General features: G+C 42.3%; 1 protein-coding gene across 1 annotated transcript; it reads right to left on the reverse strand.

Annotated features, from left to right (window-relative positions):
* Positions 1-24,266: 24,266 nt before the first annotated feature.
* LOC130966647 (uncharacterized) lies at positions 24,267-25,061 on the reverse strand. The gene has a single exon (XM_057891465.1). The coding sequence runs from the start codon at positions 25,059-25,061 to the stop codon at positions 24,267-24,269; it is 795 nt and encodes a 264-aa protein (XP_057747448.1).
* Between the last annotated feature and the right edge of the window lie 1,920 nt (positions 25,062-26,981).

Here is a 26,981-nt window from a genome sequence, read left to right on the forward strand (position 1 = left end):
TCTAGCTTATACCACGAAGATTCTGTTGGGGAATCTAAGAGATACACATTCAAGCTCGGTTGCATGTAGAACGGAAGTGGTTGTCAATCACGCGCGTTCATAGGTGAAAATGATGATGAGCGTCACATAATCATCACATTCATCATGTTCTTGGGTGTGAATGAATATCTTGGAATAAGAATAAGAGAGAATTGAATAAAAGAAAATAGAATTGCATTAATACTTGAGGTACAGTAGAGCTCCACACACTTAATCGATGGTGTGCAGAAACTCCACCGTTGAAAATACATAAGTAAAAGGTTCAGGCATGGCCGAATGGCCAGCCCCCATGATCTGAGAACTAATCGTCCCAAGATGTCAAATACATTAGTTAAAAGTCCTATTTATAATAAACTAGCTACTAGGGTTTACATGAGTAAGTAATTGATGCATAAATCCACTTCCGGGGCCCACTTGGTGTATGCTTGGGCTGAGCTTGATCAATCCACGAGCTGAGGCTTCTCTTGGAGTTGAACTCCGAGTTATGACGTGTTTTGGGCGTTCAACTCCGGATCATGACGTTTTTCTGGCGTTTAATTCCAGACAGCAGCATGTACTTGGCGTTCAACGCCAAGTTACGTCGTCAATTTCCGAATAAAGTATGGATTATTATATATTGCTGGAAAGCTCTGGATGTCTACTTTCCAACGCCGTTGAGAGCGCGCCATTTGGAGTTCTGTAGCTCCAGAAAATCCATTTCGAGTGCAGGGAGGTCAGATTCCAACAGCATCAGCAGTCCTTTTGTCAGCCTTTTTTCAGAGTTTTGCTCAAGTCCCTCAATTTCAGCCAGAAATTACCTGAAATCACAGAAAAATACACAAACTCATAGTAAAGTCCAGAAATGTGAATTTAACCTAAAAACTAATGAAAACATCCCTAAAAGTAGCTTGAACTTACTAAAAACTACCTAAAAACAATGCCAAAAAGCGTATAAATTATCCGCTCATAAGCATCTAATTGAGGAAGTTTCCATAATGGTGTGGTATGATGAAAATGAGATAAGCCGTGTGTGTTTTCCAATTATACGCGCGGTTGGAACACACACAACAACCGGTTAAAAGGGCATCCACACAAGGAAAAAGTAAGCATGTGCTTCTCAATTAGATGGCCTAGGTAGCAATTAAAGAATGAAAAAAACTTTAGACACAAGCAAACCTAGGTAACCACAAAAGTGAATTGAGTAATCGGGATATTGGATGTTGAACTTGTGCAAGTAAAAGCGCAAGATTGATATAAAATTGCACAATAAACAACAACCAATCCATCAATGAAAAGAAAATCACTTTTTCATCATGAACATTAAGAAAGAGTCACATGGTAAAGATACTTGTTACAAAAAGTGATAAGCTTGATAAAAATCAAGTTAAGTCACTCAAACAAATGCAAAGCATTAACAAGGAGCAAGTACCAGTCATGTGATGAATTTAATATGGAAATCATGATGAACAAGTAATTTCAACTCAAATCACTTAGTTCAATGCACTTACATAACTTGTCCTAGTGGTATAATCAAAACATGAATATTCAAATCCGCTAGGTACTAGTAAATTAAGGCAAGGTATAAGTGTATTGATGAAATTCAATCAACAAGCAACCCTATCAACATCAAGAAAACACTTGCAGTTTATTTAAATAGAAACAACTAACGTAAAACTAATATAATAACTAACATGAAAATGAAATGCAATGAAGGTTAAGTAAAACAAGAGGACAAAACATGGAAGAAGCAAGAAAAGAGAGGGGTGAAGGGGGCGGAAGTGCGTTAGGGCTTAAATGGAAGGGAAATAAAAATTTTGCCCAAAACAGCACTTGTGCGGATGCACAGATATGTGTGCGTACGCACATTAGGTGAAAAAGGGAGGCATGCGTTTTCACAAGTCGTGCGGATGCTTTGGACAGAATGGGTGTAAGAGATGTGTACGTGCGCACAAGCTCGTGCGCACGCACAGAACACTTTTTTTTAACAAGGATCATGTGTGCGTACGCACATAGGTACATGTGCATGCACAGGAACGAAAAGGGTTGGGGTTCACGCGCACAGGCTGTGCCAACGCTCCCACCAGAAAGAATGCAAGTTGGCGTGCGGACGCACAAGCCTGTGCGACCGCAAAGAGAGCGCGAAATGATGGTTGCGTGCGTACGCACAAGAGTATGCACACGCACAGGGCGCAAAATAGAGGGTATTGGTGCACGAAATTGTGATCAATACTTTTCACATCTCAAATAATCCCTAGTAATGGCTCCAAAGACTTGGTGCTCAATACCATGGCATAAACACAACTTCGCACAACTAACCAGCAAGTGCACTGGGTCGTCCAAGTAATAAACCTTACGCGAGTAAGGGTCGATCCCACGGAGATTGTTGCTATGAAGCAAGCTATGGTCACCTTGTAAATCTCAGTCAGGCAGACTCAAATGGGTATGGTGATAAACGAATAAAGCATAAAGATAAAGATAGAGATACTTATGTATATCATTGGTGAGAGCTTCAGATAAGCGTATGAAGATGCCTTCCCTTCCGTCTCTCTGCTTTCCTACAGTCTTCATCCAATCCTTCTTACTCCTTTCCATGGCAAGCTCATGTAGGGTTTCACCGTTGTCAGTGGCTACCTCCCATCCTCTCAGTGAAAATGTTCCCATGCTCTGTCACAGCATATGGCTAATCAGCTGTCGGTTCTCGGTCAGGCCGGAATAAAATCCATCGATCCTTTTGCGTCTGTCACTAACGCCCCGCCTGCTAGGAGTTTAAAGCACGTCACAGTCATTCAATCATTGAATCCTACTCAGAATACCACAGACAAGGTTAGACCTTCTGGATTCTCTTGAATGCCGCCATCAGTTCTTGCCTATACCACGAAGACTCTGATCTCACGGAATGGCTGGCTCGTTTGTCAGGCGAGCACTCGGTTGTCAGGCGATCAACCATGCATCGTGTATCAGGAATCCAAGAGATATTCACTAAGCCTTGATTGCTTATAGAACAAGAATGGTTGTCAGTCACCTTGTTCATGAGTGAGAATGATGATGAGTGTCACGGATCATCACCTTCATCAAGTTGAAGAACAAGTGATATCTTGGACAAAGAACAAGCGGAATTGAATAGAAGAACAATAGTAATTGCATTAATACTCGAGGTACAGCAGAGCTCCACACCTTAATCTATGGTGTGTAGAAACTCCACCGTTGAAAATACATAAGAACAAGGTCTAGGCATGGCCGTGAGGCCAGCCTTCCAGTGATCTAAGATAGCATAAAACTCAAAGATAGCTACCAAGATGTCAAATACAATAGTAAAAGGTCCTACTTATAGAAAACTAGTAGCCTAAGGTGTACAAAGATGAGTAAATGACATAAAAATCCACTTCCGGGCCCACTTGGTGTGTGCTTGGGCTGAGAAAATGAAGCATTTTCGTGTAGAGACTCCTCTTGGAGTTAAACGCCAGCTTTGGTGCCAGTTTGGGCGTTTAACTCCCATTTAGGTGCCAGTTCCGGCGTTTAACGCTGGAATTTCTTGAGGTGACTTTGAACGCCGGTTTGGGCCATCAAATCTTGGGTAAAGTATGGACTATCATATATTGCTGGAAAGCCCAGGATGTCTACTTTCCAACGCCGTTGAGAGCGCGCCAATTGGGCTTCTGTAACTCCAGAAAATCCACTTCGAGTGCAGGGAGGTCAGAATCCAACAGCATCTGCAGTCCTTTTGAGTCTCTGGATCAGATTTTTGCTCAGATCCCTCAATTTCAGCCAGAAAATACCTGAAATCACAGAAAAACACACAAACTCATAGTAAAGTCCAGAAAAGTAAATTTTAACTAAAAACTAATAAAAATATAATAAAAACTAACTAGATCACACTAAAAACATACTAAAAACAATGCCAAAAAGCGTACAAATTATCCGCTCATCACAACACCAAACTTAAATTGTTGCTTGTCCTCAAGCAACTGAAGATCAAATAGGATAAAAAGAAGAGAATATGCAATGAACTCCAAAAACATCTATGAAGATCAGTATTAATTAGATGAGCGGGGCTTTTAGCTTTTTGCCTCTGAATAGTTTTGGCATCTCACTTTATCCTTTGGAACTCAGAATGATTGGCTTCTTTAGGAACTCAGAGTCCAGATAGTGTTATTGATTCTCCTAGTTAAGTATGATGATTCTTGAACACAGTTACTTATTGAGTCTTGGCTGTGGCCCAAAGCACTCTGTCTTCCAGTATTACCACCGGATACATACATGCCACAGACACATAATTGGGTGAACCTTTTCAGATTGTGACTCAGCTTTGCTAGAGTCCCCAACTAGAGGTGTCCAGGGTTCTTAAGCACACTCTTATTGCCTTGGATCACAACTTTTTTTCTTTCTTTTTCTTTCTTTTTTCTTTCTTTTTTTTCGGTTTTTTTTTTTGCCTCTTCTCTTTTTTTTTTGTATTCACTGCTTTTTCTTGCTTCAAGAATCATTTTTATGATTTTTCAGATCCTCAGTAACATGTCTCCTTTTTCATCATTCTTTCAAGAGCCAACATCCATGAACCACAAATTCAAAAGACATATGCACTGTTCAAGCATACATTCAGAAAACAAAAGTGTTGCCACCACATCAAAGTAATTAAACTGTTATAAAATTCAAAATTCATGCAATTCTCATTTTTTCAATTAAGAACAATTCTCTAAGAAAGGTGAAGGATTCATAGGACATTCATAACTTTAAGGCATAGACACTAAGACACTAATGATCATAAGACACAAACATGGATAATATAAAGCACTAAAATTCGAAAAACAGAAGAATAAAGAACAAGGAGATTAAAGAACGGGTCCACCTTAGTGATGGCGGCTTGTTCTTCCTCTTGAAGGTCTTATGGAGTGCTTGAGCTCCTCAATGTCTCTTCCTTGTCTTTGTTGCTCCTCTCTCATGATTCTTTGATCTTCTCTAATTTCATGGAGGAGGATGGAATGTTCTTGGTGCTCCACCCTTAGTTGTCCCATGTTGGAACTCAATTCTCCTAGGGAGGTGTTTACTTGCTCCCAATAGTCTTGTGGAGGAAAGTGCATCCCTTGAGGTATCTCAGGGATCTCATGATGAGAGGGGTCTCTTGTTTGCTCCATCCTTTTCTTAGTAATGGGCTTGTTCTCATCAATGGGGATATCTCCTTCTATGTCAACTCCAACTGAATAACAAAGGTGACAAATGAGATGAGGAAAGGCTAGCCTTGCCAAGGTGGAAGACTTGTCCGCCACTTTGTAGAGTTCTTGGGCTATGACCTCATGAACTTCCACTTCTTCTCCAATCATGATGCTATGAATCATGATGGCCCGGTCTAGAGTAACTTCGGACCGGTTGCTAGTAGGAATGATTGAGCGTTGAATAAACTCCAACAATCCTCTAGCCATGGGCTTGAGGTCATGCCTTCTCAATTGAATCGGCTTGCCTTTTGAATCTCTCTTCCATTGTGCGCCCTCTTCACATATGACTGTGAGGACTTGGTCTAACCTTTGATCAAAGTTGACCCTTCTAGTGTAAGGATGTTCATCTCCTTGCATCATGGGCAAGTTGAATGCTAACCTTACATTTTCCGGACTAAAATCCAAGTATTTCCCCCGAACCATAGTAAGATAATTCTTTGGATCCGGGTTCACACTTTGATCATGGTTCTTGGTGATCCATGCATTGGCATGGAACTCTTGAACCATCAAGATTCTGACTTGTTGAATGGGGTTGGTAAGCACTTCCCAACCTCTTCTTCGGATCTCATGGCGGATCTCCGGATATTCACCCTTTTTGAGTGAAAAGGGGACCTCGGGGATCACCTTCTTCAAGGCCACAACTTCATAGAAGTGGTCTTGATGCACCCTTGAGATGAATCTATCCATCTCCCATGACTCGGAGGTGGAAGCTTTTGCCTTCCCTTTCCTCTTTCTAGAGGTTTCTCCGGCCTTGGATGCCATAAATGGTTATGGAAAACGAAAAAGCAATGCTTTTACCACACCAAACTTAAAAGGTTTGCTCGTCCTCGAGCAAAAGAAGAAAGAAGAGAGTAGAAGAAGAAGAAATGAGGAAGAAGGAGATGGCTTATGTATTCGGCCAAGGAGGGGGGGAAGTGGTGTTTAGGTTGTGTGAAAATGAAGGAGTGAAGAAGGGTATTTATAGGAGAGAGGGGAGATGGGGTTCGGCCATTATGGGTGGGTTTGGGAGGGAAAGTGGTTTGAATTTGAAGGGTGAGGTTGGTGGGGTTTTATGAAGGATGGATGTGAGTGGTGAAGAGAAAGATGGGATTTGATAGGTGAAGGGGTTTTGGGGAAGAGGTAATGAGGTGATTGGTGAATGGGGGAAGAAGAGAGAGAGTGGTGGTGGGGTAGGTGGGGATCCTGTGGGGTCCACAGATCCTGTGGTGTCAAGGAAAAGTCATCCCTGCACCAAATGGCATCAAAAATCACATTTTGAGCCATTTCTGGTGTTAAACGCCGGGCTGGTGCCCATTCCTGGCGTTTAACGCCAGGTTCTTGCCCTTTTCTGGCGTTTAACGCCAGTCTGGTGCCCCTTTCTGGCGTTAAACGCCCAGAATGGTGCCAGACTGGGCGTTAAACGCCCAACTGGTAGCCTCACTGGCGTTTAAACGCCAGTGAATTCTTCCTCCAGGGTGTGCTGTTTTTCTTCCTGTTTTTCATTCTGTTTTTGCTTTTTCAATTGATTTTGTGACTTCTTATGATCATCAACCTACAAAAAACATAAAATAACAAAGAGAAATATATAAAATATAATCATTGGGTTGCCTCCCAACAAGCGCTTCTTTAATGTCAGTAGCTTGACAGAGGGCTCTTATGGAGCCTCACAGATACTCAGAGCAATGTTGGAACCTCCCAACACCAAACTTAGAGTTTGAATGTGGGGGTTCAACACCAAACTTAGAGTTTGGTTGTGGCCTCCCAACACCAAATTTAGAGTTTGACTGTGGGGGCTCTGTTTGTCTCTGATTTGAGAGAAGCTCTTCATGCTTCCTCTCCATGATGACAGAGGGATATCCTTGAGCCTTAAACACATAGGATTTTTCATTCACTTGAATGATCAGTTCACCTCCATCAACATCAATCACAGCCTTTGCTGTGGCTAGGAAGGGTCTGCCAAGGATGATGGATTCATCCATGCACTTCCCAGTCTCTAAGACTATGAAATCAGTAGGGATGTAATGGTCTTCAACTTTTACCAAAACATTCTCTACAAGTCCATGAGCTTGTTTTCTTGAGTTGTCTGCCATCTCTAGTGAGATTCTTGCAGCTTGTACCTCAAAGATCCCTAGCTTCTCCATTACAGAGAGAGGCATGAGGTTTACACTTGACCCTAAGTCACACAGAGCCTTCTTGAAGGTCATGGTGCCTATGGTACAAGGTGTTGAAAACTTCCCAGGATCTTGTCTCTTTTGAGGTAATTTCTGCCTAGACAAGTCATCCAGTTCTTTGGTGAGCAAAGGAGGTTCAGTCTCCCAAGTCTCATTTCCAAATAACTTGTCATTTAGCTTCATGATTGCTCCAAGGTATTTAGCAACTTGCTCTTCAGTGACATACTCATCCTCTTCAGAGGAGGAATACTCATCAGAGCTCATGAAAGGCAGAAGTAAGTCCAATGGAATCTCTATGGTCTCATTTTGAGCCTCAGATTCCCATGGTTCCTCATTGGGGAACTCAGTGGAGGTTAGTGCACGCCCATTGAGGCTTTCCTCAGTGGCGTCCACCTCCTCTATTTCCTCTCCATATTCGGCCATGGTTATGGCTTTGCACTCTCCTTTTGGATTTTCTTCTGTATTGCTTGGGAGAGTACTAGGAGGGAGTTCAGTAATTTTCTTGCTCAGCTGTCCCACTTGTGCCTCCAAATTCCTAATGGAGGACCTTGTCTCAGTCATGAAACTTTGAGTGGTTTTGATTAGATCAGAGACCATGGTTGCTAAGTCAGAGGGGTTCTGCTTAGAATTCTCTGTCTGTTGCTGAGAAGATGATGGAAAAGGCTTGCCATTGCTAAACCTGTTTCTTTCACCATTATTGTTGTTGAAACCTTGTTGAGGTTTCTCTTGATTCTTCCATGAGAAATTTGGGTGATTTCTCCATGAAGAGTTATAGGTGTTTCCATAGGGTTCTCCTAGGTAATTCACCTCTTCCATTGAAGGGTTCTCAGGATCATAAGCTTCTTCTTCAGATGAAGCATCCTTAGTACTGCTTGGTGCATTTTGCATTCCAGACAGACTTTGAGAAATCAAATTGACTTGTTGAGTCAATATCTTGTTCTGAGCCAGAATGGCATTCAAAGTATCAATCTCAAGAACTCCTTTCTTCTGATTAGTCCCATTGTTCACAGGATTCCTTTCAGAAGTGTACATGAATTGGTTATTTGCAACCATTTCAATTAGCTCTTGAGCTTCTGTAGGCGTCTTCTTCAGATGAAGAGATCCTCCAGCAGAGCTATCCAAAGACATCTTGGATAGTTCAGAGAGACCATCATAGAAAATACCTATGATGCTCCATTCAGAAAGCATGTCTGAGGGACACTTTCTGATTAATTGTTTGTATCTTTCCTAAGCTTCATAGAGGGATTCTCCATCCTTCTGTCTGAAGGTTTGGACTTCCACTCTAAGCTTACTCCATTTTTGAGGTGGAAAGAACTTTGCCAAGAAGGCATTGACTAGCTTTTCCCAAGAGTCCAGGCTATCTTTAGGTTGTGAGTCCAACCATATTCTAACTCTGTCTCTCACAGCAAAAGGGAATAGCATCAGTCTGTAGACCTCAGGGTCAACCCCGTTAGTCTTGACTGTGTCACAGATTTGCAAGAACTCAGCTAAAAACTGATGAGGATCTTCCATTGGAAGTCCATGGAACTTGCAATTCTGTTGCATTAGAGAAACTAATTGAGGCTTAAGCTCAAAGTTGTTTGCTCCAATGGTAGGGATAGAGATGCTTCTCCCATAGAAGTTGGGAGTAGGTGCAGTAAAGTCACCCAGCACCTTCCTTGCATTGTTGGCATTGTTGTTGTTTTCGGCTGCCATGGGTTCTTCTTCTTTGAAGAATTCGGTTAGGTCCTCTACAGAGAGTTGTGCCTTAGCTTCTCTTAGCTTTCGCTTCAAGGTCCTTTTAGGTTCAGGGTCAGCTTCAACAAGAATGCCTTTGTCTCTGCTCTTGCTCATATGAAAGAGAAGAGAACAAGAAAATGTGGAATCCTCTATGTCACAGTTTAGAGATTCCTTGAGGTGTCAGAGGAAAAGAAAAATAGAAGAAAGAAGGTAGAAGAATTCGAACTTTGATTAGATAGAGTTCGAATTGTGCATTAAGAAGGAGTAGTACTCCATAAATAGAAGGATGTGGGAAGAGAGGAAGAAGATTTTCGAAAATTCAATTAAAAAGATTTTGAAAACATTTTGAAAAACACTTAATTGATTTTCGAAAATAAAAGTGAGAAAGAAATCAAGTGATTTTTGAAAAAAGATTTTGAAATTAGAAGTTAAAAAGATTTGATTGAAAACTTATTTTGAAAAAATGTGGTTAAGAAGATATGATTGAAAAGATTTGATTTGAAAACAATTTTAAAAGATATGATTTGAAAACAATTTTTTAAAAGATTTGATTTTGAAAATTAATGACTTGCCTAACAAGAAAAGATATGATTCAAACATTAAACCTTCCTCAACAGAAAAGGCAACATACTTGAAATGTTCAATCAAATCATTAATTGTTAGTAAGTATCTTTGAAAAAGGAAAGAAATTGATTTTGAAAACATTTGATTAAAAAGATTTGATTTGAAAAAGATTTGATTTTGAAAAACTTTGAAAACTTGAAAAAAAAAACTGATTTGAAAAACAAAATCTTCCCCCTTTGCCATCCTGGCGTTAAACGCCCAAAATGCTACCTTTTTGGGCGTTAAACGCCCAACCAGGTACCCTGGCTGGCGTTTAAACGCCAGTCTGTCCTTCTTCACTGGGCGTTTTGAACGCCCAGCTTTTTCTGTATAATTCCTCTGCAGTATGTTCTGAATCTTCAATTCTTTGTATTATTGACTTGAAAAGACACAAATTAAAAATATTTTTAGATTTTTAATAATCAAAATGCAACAAGAATCAAATAACAATACATGCAAGACACCAAACTTAGCAGTTTGTATACTACTGACACTATATGAGACACATAAACACTCAAGTCAAAAGAATTCAAAGATCAGAGTAAGAAATCATCAAGAATTACTTGAAGATCCTCAAGACACATGAATGAATGTATGCAATTGACACCAAACTTAAGATGAGACACTAGACTCAAGCAAGAAACATCAAATATTTTTGGTTTTTATGATTTTTAAAATTTTTTTGTGATTTTCGAAAATTAAGTGGAAAAAGATATCAAAATTCTTAATGAGAATTCCAGGAATCAGTGCAATGCTAGTCTAAGACTCCGGTCCAGGAATTAGACATGGCTTCACAGCCAGCCAAGCTTTCAAAGAAAGCTTCGGTCCAAAACACTAGACATGGCCAAAGGCCAGCCAAGCCTTAGCAGATCACTGCTCCAAAAGCAAGATTGATAAAAAATCAACAAGCTTTTGTGATGATAAGTTGAAACCTCGGTCCAATGAGATTAGACATGGCTTCTCAGCCAGCCAGATTTCAACAAATCATCATGAAACTCTAGAGTTCATCTTCAAGAATTTCGAAAAAAAATAAATACCTAATCTAAGCAACAAGATGAACCGTCAGTTGTCCATACACAAACAATCCCCGGCAACGGCGCCAAAAACTTGGTGCACGAAATTGTGATCAATACTTTTCACATCTCAAATAATCCCTAGTAATGGCTCCAAAGACTTGGTGCTCAATACCATGGCATAAACACAACTTCGCACAACTAACCAGCAAGTGCACTGGGTCGTCCAAGTAATAAACCTTACGCGAGTAAGGGTCGATCCCACGGAGATTGTTGCTATGAAGCAAGCTATGGTCACCTTGTAAATCTCAGTCAGGCAGACTCAAATGGGTATGGTGATAAACGAATAAAGCATAAAGATAAAGATAGAGATACTTATGTATGTCATTGGTGAGAGCTTCAGATAAGCGTATGAAGATGCCTTCCCTTCCGTCTCTCTGCTTTCCTACAGTCTTCATCCAATCCTTCTTACTCCTTTCCATGACAAGCTCATGTAGGGTTTCACCGTTGTCAGTGGCTACCTCCCATCCTCTCAGTGAAAATGTTCCCATGCTCTGTCACAGCATATGGCTAATCAGCTGTCGGTTCTCGGTCAGGCCGAAATAAAATCCATCGATCCTTTTGCGTCTGTCACTAACGCCCCGCCTGCTAGGAGTTTGAAGCACGTCACAGTCATTCAATCATTGAATCCTACTCAGAATACCACAGACAAGGTTAGACCTTCCGGATTCTCTTGAATGCCGCCATCAGTTCTTGCCTATACCACGAAGACTCTGATCTCACGGAATGGCTGGCTCGTTTGTCAGGCGAGCACTCGGTTGTCAGGCGATCAACCATGCATCGTGTATCAGGAATCCAAGAGATATTCACTAAGCCTTGATTGCTTATAGAACAAGAATGGTTGTCAGTCACCTTGTTCATGAGTGAGAATGATGATGAGTATCACGGATCATCACCTTCATCAAGTTGAAGAACAAGTGATATCTTGGACAAAGAACAAGCGGAATTGAATAGAAGAACAATAGTAATTGCATTAATACTCGAGGTACAGCAGAGCTCCACGCCTTAATCTATGGTGTGTAGAAACTCCACCGTTAAAAATACATAAGAACAAGGTCTAGGCATGGCCGTGAGGCCAGCCTCCCAGTGATCTAAGATAGCATAAAACTCAAAGATAGCTACCAAGATGTCAAATACAATAGTAAAAGGTCCTACTTATAGAAAACTAGTAGCCTAAGGTGTACAAAGATGAGTAAATGACATAAAAATCCACTTTCGGGCCCACTTGGTGTGTGCTTGGGCTGAGCAAATGAAGCATTTTCGTGTAGAGACTCCTCTTGGAGTTAAACGCCAGCTTTGGTGCCAGTTTGGGCGTTTAACTCCCATTTAGGTGCCAGTTCCGGCGTTTAACGCTGGAATTTCTTGAGGTGACTTTGAACGCCGGTTTGGGCCATCAAATCTTGGGCAAAGTATGAACTATCATATATTGCTGGAAAGCCCAGGATGTCTACTTTCCAACGCCGTTGAGAGCGCGCCAATTGGGCTTCTGTAGCTCCAGAAAATCCACTTCGAGTGCAGAGAGGTCAGAATCCAACAGCATCTGCAGTCCTTTTGAGTCTCTGGATCAGATTTTTGCTCAGATCCCTCAATTTCAGCCAGAAAATACCTGAAATCACAGAAAAACACACAAACTCATAGTAAAGTCCAGAAAAGTGAATTTTAACTAAAAACTAATAAAAATATAATAAAAACTAACTAGATCACACTAAAAACATACTAAAAACAATGCCAAAAAGCGTACAAATTATCCGCTCATCAGGTATGCGCTCGCACAAGGTGTGCTCGTGCTCCCAACAGAGAGGGAGTAAGCTAGTGTGCGTATGCACAACTCGATGCATACGCACAGGACGTGAAACAAAGAGCTTTGTGCGCGCGCACAGGTGTGTATGTACGCACAGATGCCCTGTTTTCCAAAGATTTTCCTTTGAAATCTAAGGTGCTGTTCATATCCTGGGTCGAGTTGTCCGACCCAGGATGTTCTACAGACAAAGCAACCGACCTCTTGAGGTCAGGACAATCCGACCTCTTCTCAAAGAGCTCGGCCAAGTCACGAGAAAGCCCAAACAAAGGGCCCAAATAGAGGAACACGCCCCAAATCCTAAGGCAGCCCAAGCCTACAAGAGAAGGGCGGTTCCCTTGAAGATAAGATGACCTCACTTGAAGATAAGATAAAGATAAGATAAGATAACTAACTTATCTTATCCACAGGAGGCCACATCTCACCATTATAAATACACTGGAGTACCCAGGTATAACTCAAATTCTGATTCTACTCAATACCTGCTTAATACCCTTGCTAACTTAAGCATCGGAGTCCCTTGCAGGTACCCCCCCACCCTCCGGGGACGAAGGATCAGTACCATCACCAACTCCAACAAGTCGGATACACCAGCTCCGGCCGCTATACACCTGCCGGACACGTCGGCTCTGACCAACACAGAAGATCTCGACCGAGATCGACCTACAGTTTCAGGTAACCCTCGGAACATTGGCGCCGTTGCCGGGGAACCTGGAAGTCATCCCAACACCATGACGGACAACCATGACAACGACCATGACTCAAGTTTGGAAGATAGAACGCCGCACAAGAACATGGATGCTATACTTAAAGATATTCCGGAATCCAATGGAGACAAAAATTCATCAAATCCGGGGGTGATAGAAGCACTTCAAGATCGATTAAAGCAACTTGAGAAAGAAGCCCAACATCAACGCGAAAAAGAAGAGGATCTACATTGGGAGATAAGGCGGCACCGAGAATTAGAAGATAAGCTTATGAAACTCGAAGCTGATCTCAAAACTAAAGCTACTCGATCCACCCCAGAGGTCACAAAGATCAAGATCCATTCACCAGGGAAATTATGAAGACCAAAATCCCAAAAGATTTCAAACTTCCGGATATGACTCTATATGACGGCACCTCGGACCCCAACCACCATCTCAGCAACTTCAGAAGTAGGATGTACCTCACTGACGCCTCGGATGCAGTTCGTTGCAAAGTCTTTCTAACAACTCTTACTAAGACAGCCATTAGATGGTTCGACAACCAACCTCCAAAATCCATCTCGAGTTTCGATGACCTGGCCAAAAAGTTCCTGGCCAGATTTTTCATACAAAAGGACAAAGCCAAACACGCACCCAGCCTACTAGGAATCAAGCAAGGAGATCGGGAGAGTCTTTGTAACTACATGGAAAGATTCAACAAAAATGCATGGACATACAAAGTCTACCAACAGAAGCTGCCATCATGGGCCTCATAAATGGCCTACGAGAAGAACCATTTAGCCAATCTATATCAAAGAAGTACCCAGCATCCCTAGACGAAGTACAAGAATGGGCGCAGAAGTACATCAACATGGAGGAGAATTCTCGACTTGGGGAAGCCTCGAGGTTTGGTTCTTCCTACCGAGATAAAGAATCCAAAAAAAAGAAGATCGCTCCGGGGAGAAAATAAAAAGATATCATAACTACACCCCTCTTAGGGTATCATTGGTAGATGTTTACAAAGAAGTCTGCCATACAGAAAAAATACCCCCAGCTCGGCCACTCAAAGGCAAAATGGGAGGAGGAAATTGGAATGAATACTGTGAGTATCATCGAGTCCGAGGACACTCCACCAACGAATGCTTTGACTTGAAAAACGTCATAGAGAAATTAGTAAGGGAAGGAAAATTAGATCGGTTCTTGGCCAATCGGGACGAAGAACCAAGAAAAAGAAGAAGGGATGAAGATGTCGGACGGTCTGAACAATCACCCCGCACACCGGAGAGACACGTCCACGTGATACACGGCGGATTTGCTGGAGGAGGAATCTCCAAATCATCCCGCAAGCGACACCTCAAAGAAGTATACCATGTCGAAGGAAAGAAGGAAGCGCCAAACATCCCAGCAATCACGTTTACCAAAGAAGATGCATCCGGAATCATCTCAGGACACCACGACCCCATGGTCATCACAATCATATTGGCAAACGCCAACCTCCACCATACATTAATTGACCAAGGAAGCTCTGCCGACATTTTATTCAAAACGGCCTTCGACAAGCTCGGCTTAGAAGAAAAAGAGCTAAGAGCATACCCGAATATCCTGTTCGGACTTGGGGATACCCCAGTACAGCCACTGGGATACGTATCGTTACATACAACCTTCGGAAAGGGGAACCAATCCAGAACACTCAAGATAGACTATATCGTGGTCGACGTAAGCTCAGCCTACAATGCCTTAATAGGTCGGACAACGTTAAATCAACTCGGCGCAATAGTTTCAACTCCACATCTATGTATGAAATTCCCAACTGCAGAAGGGATAGCTACAATAAAAGCAGATCAAAAGATGGCGCGTCACTGTTATAACGAAAGTCTAAACCTCCGAGGGGAAGGAGGAGAGTTCCATACAATCGAACTCGGCGGAGTTCAGAGACGAGAAGAACTCTGCCCACAACCCGAAGGAGAAATAGAAAGAGTCCAGATCGGAGATACCTCGGACAAAACAACTAATATTGGCACGATCCTGAAAGGAGACGCAAAGGAATCACTAATACGGTTCTTACGAGATAATGTTGATCTCTTCGCATGGAAAGCTGCCGACATGGCAGGCATAGACCCCGAACTAATGAGCCACAAGTTGGCAGTCTACCCGGGATCCCGGCTGGTACAACAAAGACGAAGAAAACTCGTGCTAGAACGGTCTCAGGCTGTGGAAGAACAAGTACAAGCACTACTAGAGGCAGGGTTCATAAGCGAAGTTAAATACCCACTATGGCTAGCAAACATCGTCTTGGTGAGAAAGTCAAATGGGAAGTGGCGAATGTGCACCGACTACATCGACTTCAACAAAGCCTGCCCAAAAGACCCTTATCCACTCCCAAGCATTGACGCTCTAGTAGATGCCTCATCGGGATATAAGTATCTCTCGTTCTTGGACGCATACTCATGGTACAACCAGATCCCAATGTATCCACCGGATCAAGAAAAAACCTCGTTTCTCACACCGAAAGCAAATTATTACTACATCGTAATGCCTTTCGGCCTTAAGAACGCGGGAGCCACTTATCAAAGGCTAATGAATAAAGTCTTCTCAGGCCACATCGAAAAAATCATGGAGGTCTATGTGGATGACATGTTGATAAAGACACAAAGTGAAGAGACATTACTAACCGACTTGGTTCAAGTGTTCGACACCATACGAAATCATGGCATGCGACTCAACCCGGCTAAATGCACCTTTGCAGTGGAAGCAGGTAAATTCTTGGGCTTTATGCTCACACAAAGAGGAATCGAGGCAAATCCAGATAAATGCCAGGCCATACTCAACATGAAAAGTCCGACCTGCGTCAAAGAGGTACAACAACTCAATGGGAGATTGGCGGCCTTGTCCAGATTCCTAGCAGGGTCAGCAATAAGATCCCTCCCCTTCTACGCTACCTTAAGGAAGGGAAAGAACTTCTAGTGGACAACGGAATGTGAACAAGCCTTCCGAGACTTCAAAGCATTCTTGGGACAGCCATCTATCCTATCTCGACCACAAGAGGGAGAACCACTCATACTGTACCTCGCAGTAGGAAGTCGGGCAATAGCCTCAGCACTAATTAGAGAAGATGAAGAAGGACAACAACCCATCTACTTCATTAGTAAAGCACTACAAGGGTCAGAGCTGAACTACCAGAAAATAGAGAAGTTTGCCTACGCTCTGATACTCACATCCCGACGACTTCGCCCATACTTCCAAGCGCACACCATTAAAGTTCGGACCAACCAGCCCATAAAAGGGATATTGCAGAAAACAGATCTAATAGGAAGAATCCTACAGTGGGCAATCGAGTTGTCCGAGTTCGACCTCCAATACGAGGCGCGGACAGCCATTAAATCACAATACTTAGCTGACTTCATCGCCGAATTCACAGACACCACAGAAATCCCCATAGAGTGGAACATATACGTGGACGGTTCCTTGAATAAAACCGGAAGCGATGCAGGTGTGATAATCGAAAGCAACCAAGGAACCCAACTTGAGCTTTCCCTGAAATTCAGATTCCTGGCCTCAAACAACCAGGTGGAATATGAAGCGTTATTAGCTGGTTTGAAGCTGGCTAGGGAGGTTGGAGCTCAGAAACTCAACATCTACAGTGACTCACAAGTCATTACCTCACAAATAACGGGAAGCTACCAAGCCAAAGATCCTACCATGAAAAAATATTTGGATAAAACCAAAGAATAGCTCAGACAACTCAGGGAATATAGGATCTGCCACATACCCCGCGAGCAAAATGCCCGAGCTGACGCACTCTCAAAACTAGCCAGCACCAAACCAGGGGGCAACAATAGAAGCCTCATCCAGGAAATACTGCAGAACCCATCAATATCGGAAGAAAAAAAATCCTAGCCATAACAGGTCAGGATCAAGGATGGATGACCCTCATAATTAACTACCTCAAAACAGAAGCGCTCCCTACAGATGAAAAAGAGGCAAAGAGGTTGAAAAGGGAGGCATAGTATTACACTATCATAAACAACACCCTGTACAAAAGAGGGATATCAATACCATTGTTAAAATGCGTACCGACCTCCAGCACAAAGGAAGTCCTAGAGGAAGTGCATAGCAGCATTTGTGGTAATCATCTCGGAGCGCAAGCTCTCACCAAAAAGGTACTTCGGGCGGGATTCTATTGGCCAACTCTACAAAAAGAAGCTACAGAATTTGTAAGGACATGCCCACCATGTCAGAAGCATGCCAACTTTCACATCGCCCCACCAGAAAAGCTCATCAGCGTGACCTCACCCTGGCCATTTGCAAAATGGGGACTCGACCTTCTCGGACCCTTCCCACAGGGATCGGGACAAGTAAAATTCCTCATATTAGGAGTAGACTATTTCACAAAATGGATCGAGGCAGAACCCCTAGCCAACGCTACTGCCCAAAGAAGCCAGAAATTCCTATATAGGAACATTATTACTAGGTTCAGGGTACCATACTCCATCACCACAGACAACGGCACCTAATTCACAGATGCAGGCTTCATAAAACTAGTGGTTGACTTGAATATAAAACACCAGTTCACCTCCATCGAACATTCCCAAGCCAATGGACAAGCCGAAGCGGCCAATAAAGTCATATTGGCCGGACTGAAATGGAGACTGCAAGAAGCAAAGGGGGCTTGGGCCGAGGAACTTCCACAAGTCCTATGGGCGTATCGAACAACCCCCCATTCTACCACCAACGAATCACCATTTTGATTAACATACGGAGTAGAGGCAATGATTCCAATAGAGGTCGAAGAAGGATCTCCCCGAGTAGTCCACTACAATGAACAAACCAATTCTCAACTCCAAAGAGAAGAGCTCGACCTACTTCCAGAAATCCAAGAAAGAGCTCGGATCAGAGAAGAAGCACTAAAACGGCGAATGGCTTCCAGGTATAATCAAAAGGTAATGCCAAGAGGTTTTGCTGAGAATGATCTCATCTTAATCCGAAATGATATTGGAACAACTCGACCCGGAGAAGGAAAGCTGGCAGCCAACTGGAAAGGACCCTACCGAGTCACAGAAGTACATGGGAAAGGCTACTATAGACTGTCTGAACTCGAGGGACGAGAACTCCCCAGATCATGGCACGCCTGCAACCTAAGAAGGTACTATAGCTAGGACAGGTAAAAGATCTCATCACAAGATGCACTCTTTTTCCTGAAAAGGTTTTTTAATGAGGCGTCAAGATTGAGATTTAATCCGACTTAAGGGTACGAAAAACTCCCGCATGTATATATTTGCACTTTCTTTGAATAAAATACATTTCAGATATCCTACAAATTCCCAAGACGCATTAATCTGAAGCATTCATCGTCCGATTATAAAGCAACGGATCGAACAGAAAGTGAAGAACAGATTCACTATACGATCTCGATAGGAATGATCGACCGAGAAAGGTGAAAACGCGATTCACCTAAAGGTCGATTAAACTAGGACAGAAACCACCATCTACAAATCGGCAAAGATGAACACAGAATAATGCAAGAAGTTATCGAAAGTAATCCCAAAAGAACCTGACGAGGTCTTATGGATTGCTATATAATAACTTAAAAAGACTGGCCGACACTAAAAAGTCGGACCAAGTCAACCCAAGTTATCAGCGAATCCCTGGAAAGAGGTCTGGCCAACCCTATTAAAGAGGAATTGCTATAACTTAGAAGAGATCGACCTAACGAAGTCGGTCTCCTACAAAACAAGTTGTAAAAGTAATCCTTGAAAGAGACCTAATAAAGGTCCAAGAAAGAGGATTGCAAAAACAACTTAGAAGAGATCGACCTAACGAAGTCGGTCTCCTACAAGACAAGTTGTAAAAGTAATCCCTGAAAGAGACCTAACAAAGGTCCAAGAAAGAGGATTGCAAAAACAACTTAGAAGAAATCGACCTAACGAAGTCGATCCCCTACAAGACAAGTTGTAAAAGTAATCCCTGAAAGAGACCTAAAAAAGGTCCAAGAAAGAGGATTGCAAAAATAACTTAGAAGAGATCGACCTAACGAAGTCGATCCCCTACAAGACAAGTTGTAAAAGTAATCCCTGAAAGAGACCTAACAAAGGTCCAAGAAAGAGGATTGCAAAAACAACTTAGAAGAGATCGACCTAACGAAGTCGATCCCCTACAAGACAAGTTGTAAAAGTAATCCCTGAAAGAGACCTAACAAAGGTCCAAGAAAGAGGATCACAAAAACAACTTAGAAGAAATCGACCTAACGAAGTCGGTCTCCTACAAAATAAGATAATCCCTGAAAGAGACCTGAACAAGGTCCAAAAAAGAGGATTATTAAAAAACTTGACAGAGTCCGGTATGATAAAGTCGGCCCGAAAAAGATAAAGTTACAAAAGGTAAAACCTCAAAAGAGATCTGAACAAGATCTAAGAAAAAAGGATCACCTAGTAACGAAACGGGGACCGACATGAAGAAGTCGGACTAAAGCTACAAAAAGTTATAAAAAGTAATCCCAAGGGGTTGCTCGAAAAGATCAATTGAGAAGATCAACCAATAGAGGGGAGATAATTCGATCCGATAGACCTTGATCTCGCCACAAAAGCGATCAAAAGAGGAGGGATAAAATACAACTCTAAAAATCCCAGGTAAATGATAAAGAAAGCTGCAAGCAAGCATATCGCAGTTTTCATAAAACAAAGACTCAACAGGCCGCTTGAAGCCAACCCCAAGAGCCAGAGAAACCATTTTGTTTTTCAAAATAAAGTTGCTAAAAATAGCAACTGGAGTATCAACAGTCAACAAAGCATCATTTACAAAAAAAGAGTTCAAAGCCCACAAACCGGGCTATTTACACAAATACTTAAAAAAGGAGGTCAACCAAGATCTGGAGCCTTCCCGACAGCATCAGTACGGGGAGAAGGAGGGCAAGTCTGAATAGGTACAGCATCTATAGTTTCATCATCCCGGTTCAGAATCTGGCAATCCGGATCGGACGTAACGGGAGGAACTGAGGAGGTCGACACTTTAAGAGAAGGCACTGGGGGAGGGTCAGCATCATCATCATCCTGGTCATCAGGGACAATCTTACCATCCCTCACAACATTGTCCAGGCTGACGAGAGTCAAGTCGACATCAGGAGCAACAATCCGGAACTGCTCTATCAGGTTCTCGGAGGCAGCAGTTACGCTGCCCACAAGGTGACCCTGAAGCTCGGCATAATTAACCTGAGCAGTTTCCAAATCATCCCGGAGATGCATTAATTCCCTATAAGCTGAGACATAGCTATCCTTATGCTTCAGTGCCATGTCCTCATCCAACTTCAAAGAAGCAGCCAAGGCAATAGAGCTGGCCTTCTCACCCTCCAGCTCCTTCTCTACCTTCGCCGACTTCACCTCCAACTCATCCTTCAGACCCTTGATCCGATCAAATTATGATTTGACCTCCTCCATAAAGGATTTTGTGGCATGAATCGGGATCCCTTGAACTGTTCAAAAAATAGCCGCTCCCATATGAGCCATTTTCACACTACTTTTGGTGACAAAATCCAGATGCTGAAGAAGAGACACGTCGTCCATAGAAAGCCCACCATAGGGGGCAATTTGCTGGTCAACAAACTCGATAGCATTAAAATCCAGGGCATCCAGGTTAAAGGGCTCGGATGTTTTTTGCTTTTTTAAAGGAGGAGCACCAGAAGCAATGGCAGAAGTCTGTGGAGGATCGACCTGACGAACCGAGGAGTAGGAATTGCTTTCCTCGGCCCGGGAGAACTCGGCACAGGAGGCTTCACTAGAACCTGAGAAGATCCCTCTCCGGCCACTTTAGCCGAGATGTTCAGAGCAGCAGTTGCCTTCTTTGCCCTTTTAAAGGCCTTCATGGAGTCATTATTCTTTGACATTTCTGCAAATACAAAATCAGCCACAACAAAGAGTTACAAATACACAAAAAAAAAAAAAACGGGGGGGGGGGGGTGGGGAAACAAGTATAGAAACAAGTAAGACAAGTACCCAAAACAGTCCGAACCAAGGACGGGTCATTCAAAAACCTTTTTGTATCAAGATGGGGTGGTTTCCCCCAGAGATCCTCAAGAACAACAACAAAGGCGCGCTCAACATCATCAAGCATCTCCCAGGTATAGCGAGACACTCTTACATCCTTCTGCCACTCTAGAGGGAAAGAAGGCTCATCATTTACATCAAGAAAAAAGGGGCGGGCCCCCTCGACAGCACGAACTTTAAAGAAGTAATTCTTGAATTCCTTAAAGGACTCGTCATACATAGCAAAAACTTTATGGCCCTGGGCGGACCTGAAGGAAACCCAGGAAGCTTTCTTTTTTGAAGAACCGCCAGGCTTGGCGGAAACAAACAAGTAAAGGAAAAGAGTTTGAGAGGGTGTTACATCTAATTCTCGGCAGAGAAGCTGGAAAATTTTAATAAAACCCCAGGAATTTGGGTGAAGCTGGGATGGGGCAATGTTACATGACCACAACAGGTCGGTCTCGAAAGCAGTAAAAGGAAAAGTAACGTTCAACTGACTGAAGAAGTATTCATAAGCATAAAAGAAGGGACGCTCTCCCTTAACGGAAGTCGGAAAACAAATTCTCTCGTCAGAATCAGGAGCAACAAGCTCATAATCCTCCTCATGGGCATTGTTACCACAAATCCTATGGCGCTTCCTCAGCTTTGTGAAAAACTCAGCATCCACAACAGAAACACACAACAAAACAAGGGAGTCCAGCCAATCGGACATCCCCTCGGGAACTCTGGAAGACATCTCTACAATGTTATTGCGAGAAAACATGAGGCCAACTAATCCTACAAGTAAGAAAAGAAGATGGGGTTACTACAAACATCTCGGACAAAGAGAAAAAACAACTCGGTCAATACTTCTCAGACGATGAAAACAAAGAAAAGGAAAACCCCAAGACTCAAACCAAAGTCCTGGGGCATCCTTTGGAGGCAATAACAAAGCAAGGTTTCCATAAATCAATCAACAAGCTTACATCCCAGCATGTCTCAAAAAGAAATTCAAAAAATAGCAAACACCTTTCTTCAAGGAGAAACACAAAAATTGTTACATTCTACCAAACACGCCAAGCAGAGACTATTAAAGATGCAACCTTTTTCAAGATCAGACAAAAAGCAAATCTCCAAACAAAGCTAGGAACAGACGCAGATTTTTATCAAGTATCAGGCAGGAAAAAACCATAAGCGACAATAAAACCCTAGAAAGCCTCAATGGAAAAGCCAAGAGAACGCATAAAGGAAAGAGGGGAAAAACATGTCAAGCAAATACAAGACCACGAAAAGATTCAAACTTTCAAACATGCAAAATCAAAGCTTCACCGAAAAATTGAAAACGAAGCTACAAGAAAGCCAGTACTAACCTGGAAAGATCAGCAAGTTTCAAAGAAATTGAAGATGGAAGACGAAATCTGGGACGCCCTCTCACAAGCAAAAACCTGAACAATAGCAATGTCACCGAAGAGAAAACACGAAAACTACAAAAACTCCAAAAGAAAGCAGAAGCGCAAACGAAAGAACAGAAAGCAAAGAGAGCAGAGAGAAGAAGTTACGAAAAGGCTAAAGGAGAGAAACCGTTTCTGGGTTTTCAAAATCAAAGTAAAGAGCCAAAGGGAAACGGGGCAATAAATGCTCAAATTAAAGAAGACTTTAAACCCTCGCACGTTCCCAAAAAAGCGCCGATATAAAAGCGTGCGTCTTTTAGAAGAAACGTTCTACATTCAAAGCTGCTACAAAAGGAATCAACAAAATGCCTGAGTTCGGCTTCACCAAAGAAAGACCGAAGTCAAGGACTCGACCTCAAAAAGAAGACCGAGCTCAGGTAGGGGCACTGTTCATATCCTGGGTTGAGTTGTCCGACCCGGGATGTTCTACAGACAAAGCGACCGACTTCTTCAGGTCAGGACAATCCGACCTCTTCTCAAAGAGCTCGGCCAAGTCACGAGAAAGCCCAAACAAAGGGCCCAAATAGAGGAACATGCCCCAGATCCTAAGGCAGCCCAAGCCTACAGGAGAAGGGCGGTTCCCTTGAAGATAAGATGACCTCACTTGAAGATAAGATAAAGATAAGATAAGATAACTAACTTATCTTATCCACAGGAGGCCACATCTCACCATTATAAATAAACTGGAGCACCCAGGTATAACTCATATTCTGATTCTACTCAATACCTGCTTAATACCCTTGCTAACTTAAGCATCGGAGTCCCTTGCAGGTACCCCCCACCCTCCGGGGACGAAGGATCAGTACCATCACCAAGTCCAACAAGTCGGATACACCAGCTCTGGCCGCTATACACCTGCCGGACACGTCGGCTCCGACCAACATAGAAGATCTCGACCGAGATCGACCTACAGTTTCAGGTAACCCTCGGAACAGGTGCCAAGCCTTAGCTCGTCCAAAATTCAACCCCAAAACATCCAAATTTCATAAATGCATGATCCATATGATAATTAACCTACCAACTCAAAATTAAACTAACCTAAGCTAAGCCAAGATAAGCTAAAATTCAAGAAATCAAAACTATAAACAAAGAGAAAAGGGTAGGAAAGATGTTACCATGGTGGGGTGTCTCCCACCTAGCACTTTGGTTTATACTCCTTAAGTTGGACTTGTTGAGGAGACTCTTGCTAGGGTGGCTTGTGTTTCCACTCCTCCTTGAATCTCCATCCATGCTTGGCTCTTAAAGCTCCTCCGGGATCCTATATTCGAGGTATCCGCTCTCCTTGTGGATTTCTATGCTCCAAGCCGGATGAACAAGTCCTCAATTGACCCTTGTATCAATCCAACATTTTTCAAAAATCACCCAATTTTGCTCTACACCCTACTTGAACTCCAAGTCTTGAATTGACTTTCTTGAAAAGCCTTGGACTCATTTGGCAACCAACACTCCTTTCTCCACCATGTACCAACCCAAGAAGGACGTTGAGTTAGTAATCCGTCTCCAAGATAGCATATTGGTGGAGGCCAATGAAGCTCAATGGTGAAATTGCCACCCACTCAATGTGTTCTTAGAACGGAGTTACTTCCTTACCAACTTCCTCTTTCCCATCACTCAAATCATAACAAGGAGGTTGTGAGAAGTCTACCTCCATGTCTCTCTCAAACTCAATGGGAATAGTCTCATTAGGATCATCAAGGGGATTGATCAAGGAGGACAAAAAATCATGAATGATGGAATCCTCATCTTGATCAACCTCTTTCAATTCCTCCTTTCTCTCCTCTGGTTCACATACTTCCCTTTCTTCCTCTAGTTGCACTTCAAGCTCTAACCCTTCTTCTTTCCCTTGAGGCTCCATATTCTCCTCTTCACTCCAATCTTTAGTTGATCCTTCACATTCTTCAAGAGAAGTATTTTGATTGGATGAGCGTAGGAGGACTAAACGGTTCACCGCTTTGGCTATGGTTGCCACAAATTGCCCTTGTGTCCTTCGGAATTCTTCTTGCTCTTGGAGAAAGGCTTGAAGGTCTTGATGGTCTTGGGCCAAGGGTGAGAAAGCTTCACCATTAGGTAAGAGGGAAGGTTCATTAGTTGGGAAAAAGGTTGTATATGTGGGAGGTGATTCATGTTGGAAGGTATCTTGAGGTGGTATGTAAGGGGGTGTATAGGTGTGGTGGTGCAATGTTTGAAAATATGGTGATTGAGGGTTGTGTTGAGGGTAGGGGTCATAGGTATATAGTGGTGGAGGGGTATAGTCATAGTGAAATCCACCATATCCTAGGTTTGGATATGCATATTGGTGAAGGCTTTGTTCAATATGGTATAGAGGAGGTTGCTCCTCCAAAAAGTTATGCCCCAATCCCATTATGCAATCCAAGATTGAAGTTATCAAACCCTACAAAATGATCACAACCAAACTCCAAACCAAGAGGGTGATAACTCATAGAGAAAATGAAAAATAAAAACTAAAGACATCAATTAACAAAATGAAATAAAATCCTAATTACCAAAAAAAACAAACAAACAACCAAAAAGTATCCATTCACACTATGGACATATTTACAACAACCAAAATATAGCACTCATGACGCTATCTCCCCAGCAACGGCGCCAAAAATTTGACAAAAAGAGAATTATACCAATTCGGAATTAAATAGATTTTTGTTGTAAGTATAGTCTGAACCGGTAATGAATCTTCTCAATCAAATTTAATTCAAAAGGATAGTCACAATCAAAACACAATTAACTGAGAATATTTAGACTCCCGAGTCGTCTTCCCTAGGAACTAGTGCCAATGAGTGCCCAATTTTGGTTTTGGGAAGCAAAGGGATTTTAAATGATTTAGAGCAAACAAAATAAAGGAATTAATGAACAAGACAAAATTGCAATAAACAAGCAATAAAGGAATAAAAGAACTATGTATGTAATATAAACAAGTAAAACTCAAAATGATGGAAAAGGTGGTTCAAAACATAAATGAAACCTTGACTTGGGATGAGTTATGGAATTCCTTCCTTGCCATAACCACAACTATGATAATTATGATGGATTAATCTCACTAAGTCAACCCTCACATCGGAGAGTAAGTCAAGTGAGCATAATTGTTATCAATCCACAAGTCCTAGCTAACTTACTAATTACCTTAGTAAAAAGCTAGCATTAGTGGAAATAATAACAACTAACAACCCAAGAATAATCACTAAATGTTGGACATTATGTCTCTAGTAATCCATAGACTCATTTTCCCAAGCAAAGGGGTGAAAATTACCCCATAATCAAAATTGGCATTTCATCAAACACATAGAGGGTATAAACATAAAACATGGCAAAATTGGGAAAATAGTAAAAGCTATGAACCATAAATGATCATGTGGGCTAAAGTTCTTAAAAATTTTAAAACTCCCAACATGGATCTCTAGGATGGGACAACTGATCTGAGACATCATCTCAGGAACTTCAAAAGCCAGATGTACCTAGCTGGTGCCTCTGATGCCACCCGTTTCAAGACCTTTCTGACCACTTTGACCAAAGCGACAATGAAATAGTTCGATAACCTACCCCCAAGGTCGGTGACTAGCTTCGACGATTTGGCAAGGAAATTTCTGACCAGGTTTTCCATCCAAAAGGATAAAGTAATGCAAGCCCCGAGCTTCCTAGAAGTTAAGCAAGAAGTCGAGCAAACCCTCCGAGATTACATGAAAAGGTTCAATAAAGCATTCTTGGATATTAAAAATTTGCCTACTGAAGTTGTTATTATGGGGCTAGTTAATGGCCTCAAAGAAGGGCCATTCCCTCAGTCCATCTCTCAGCGACATCTAGTTTTCCTGAATGAAGTCCAAGAAAGGGCAGAATATTGGATGTCTACAAAGAGATATGCCACACAGAGAAGCTTCCACCTCCTCGTCCGATCAAACATAAGAAGGCCAGAAGCCGGCCAGAATATTGCAAGTACCACAAACTCTATGGACTTTCCAGCAATAAATGTTATGATTTGAAGAATGTCATAGAAAAGCAGGCCAGAAAAGGCCGGCTAGATAGATACTTGGCTGACAGATCGGATGAACCAAGGAAGAGAATGACGAAAGAGGAAGGAGGACGATAAGAGCGTCCACCTCAGACCCCAGAGCGACACATATACGTGATCAATGGAGGATTCGCTGGAGTAGCAATGTCAAAATCATCACAGAAGAGGCACCTCAAAAAGTTGTACCAAGTCACAGAAGATAACAGACTTCCCGACTTACCCACCATCTCATTCACTAAAGAAGATGCTCAAGGGATAACA

This window comes from Arachis stenosperma, chromosome 3 (genome assembly GCF_014773155.1).
Source record: "Arachis stenosperma cultivar V10309 chromosome 3, arast.V10309.gnm1.PFL2, whole genome shotgun sequence".
Taxonomy (NCBI): domain Eukaryota; kingdom Viridiplantae; phylum Streptophyta; class Magnoliopsida; order Fabales; family Fabaceae; genus Arachis; species Arachis stenosperma.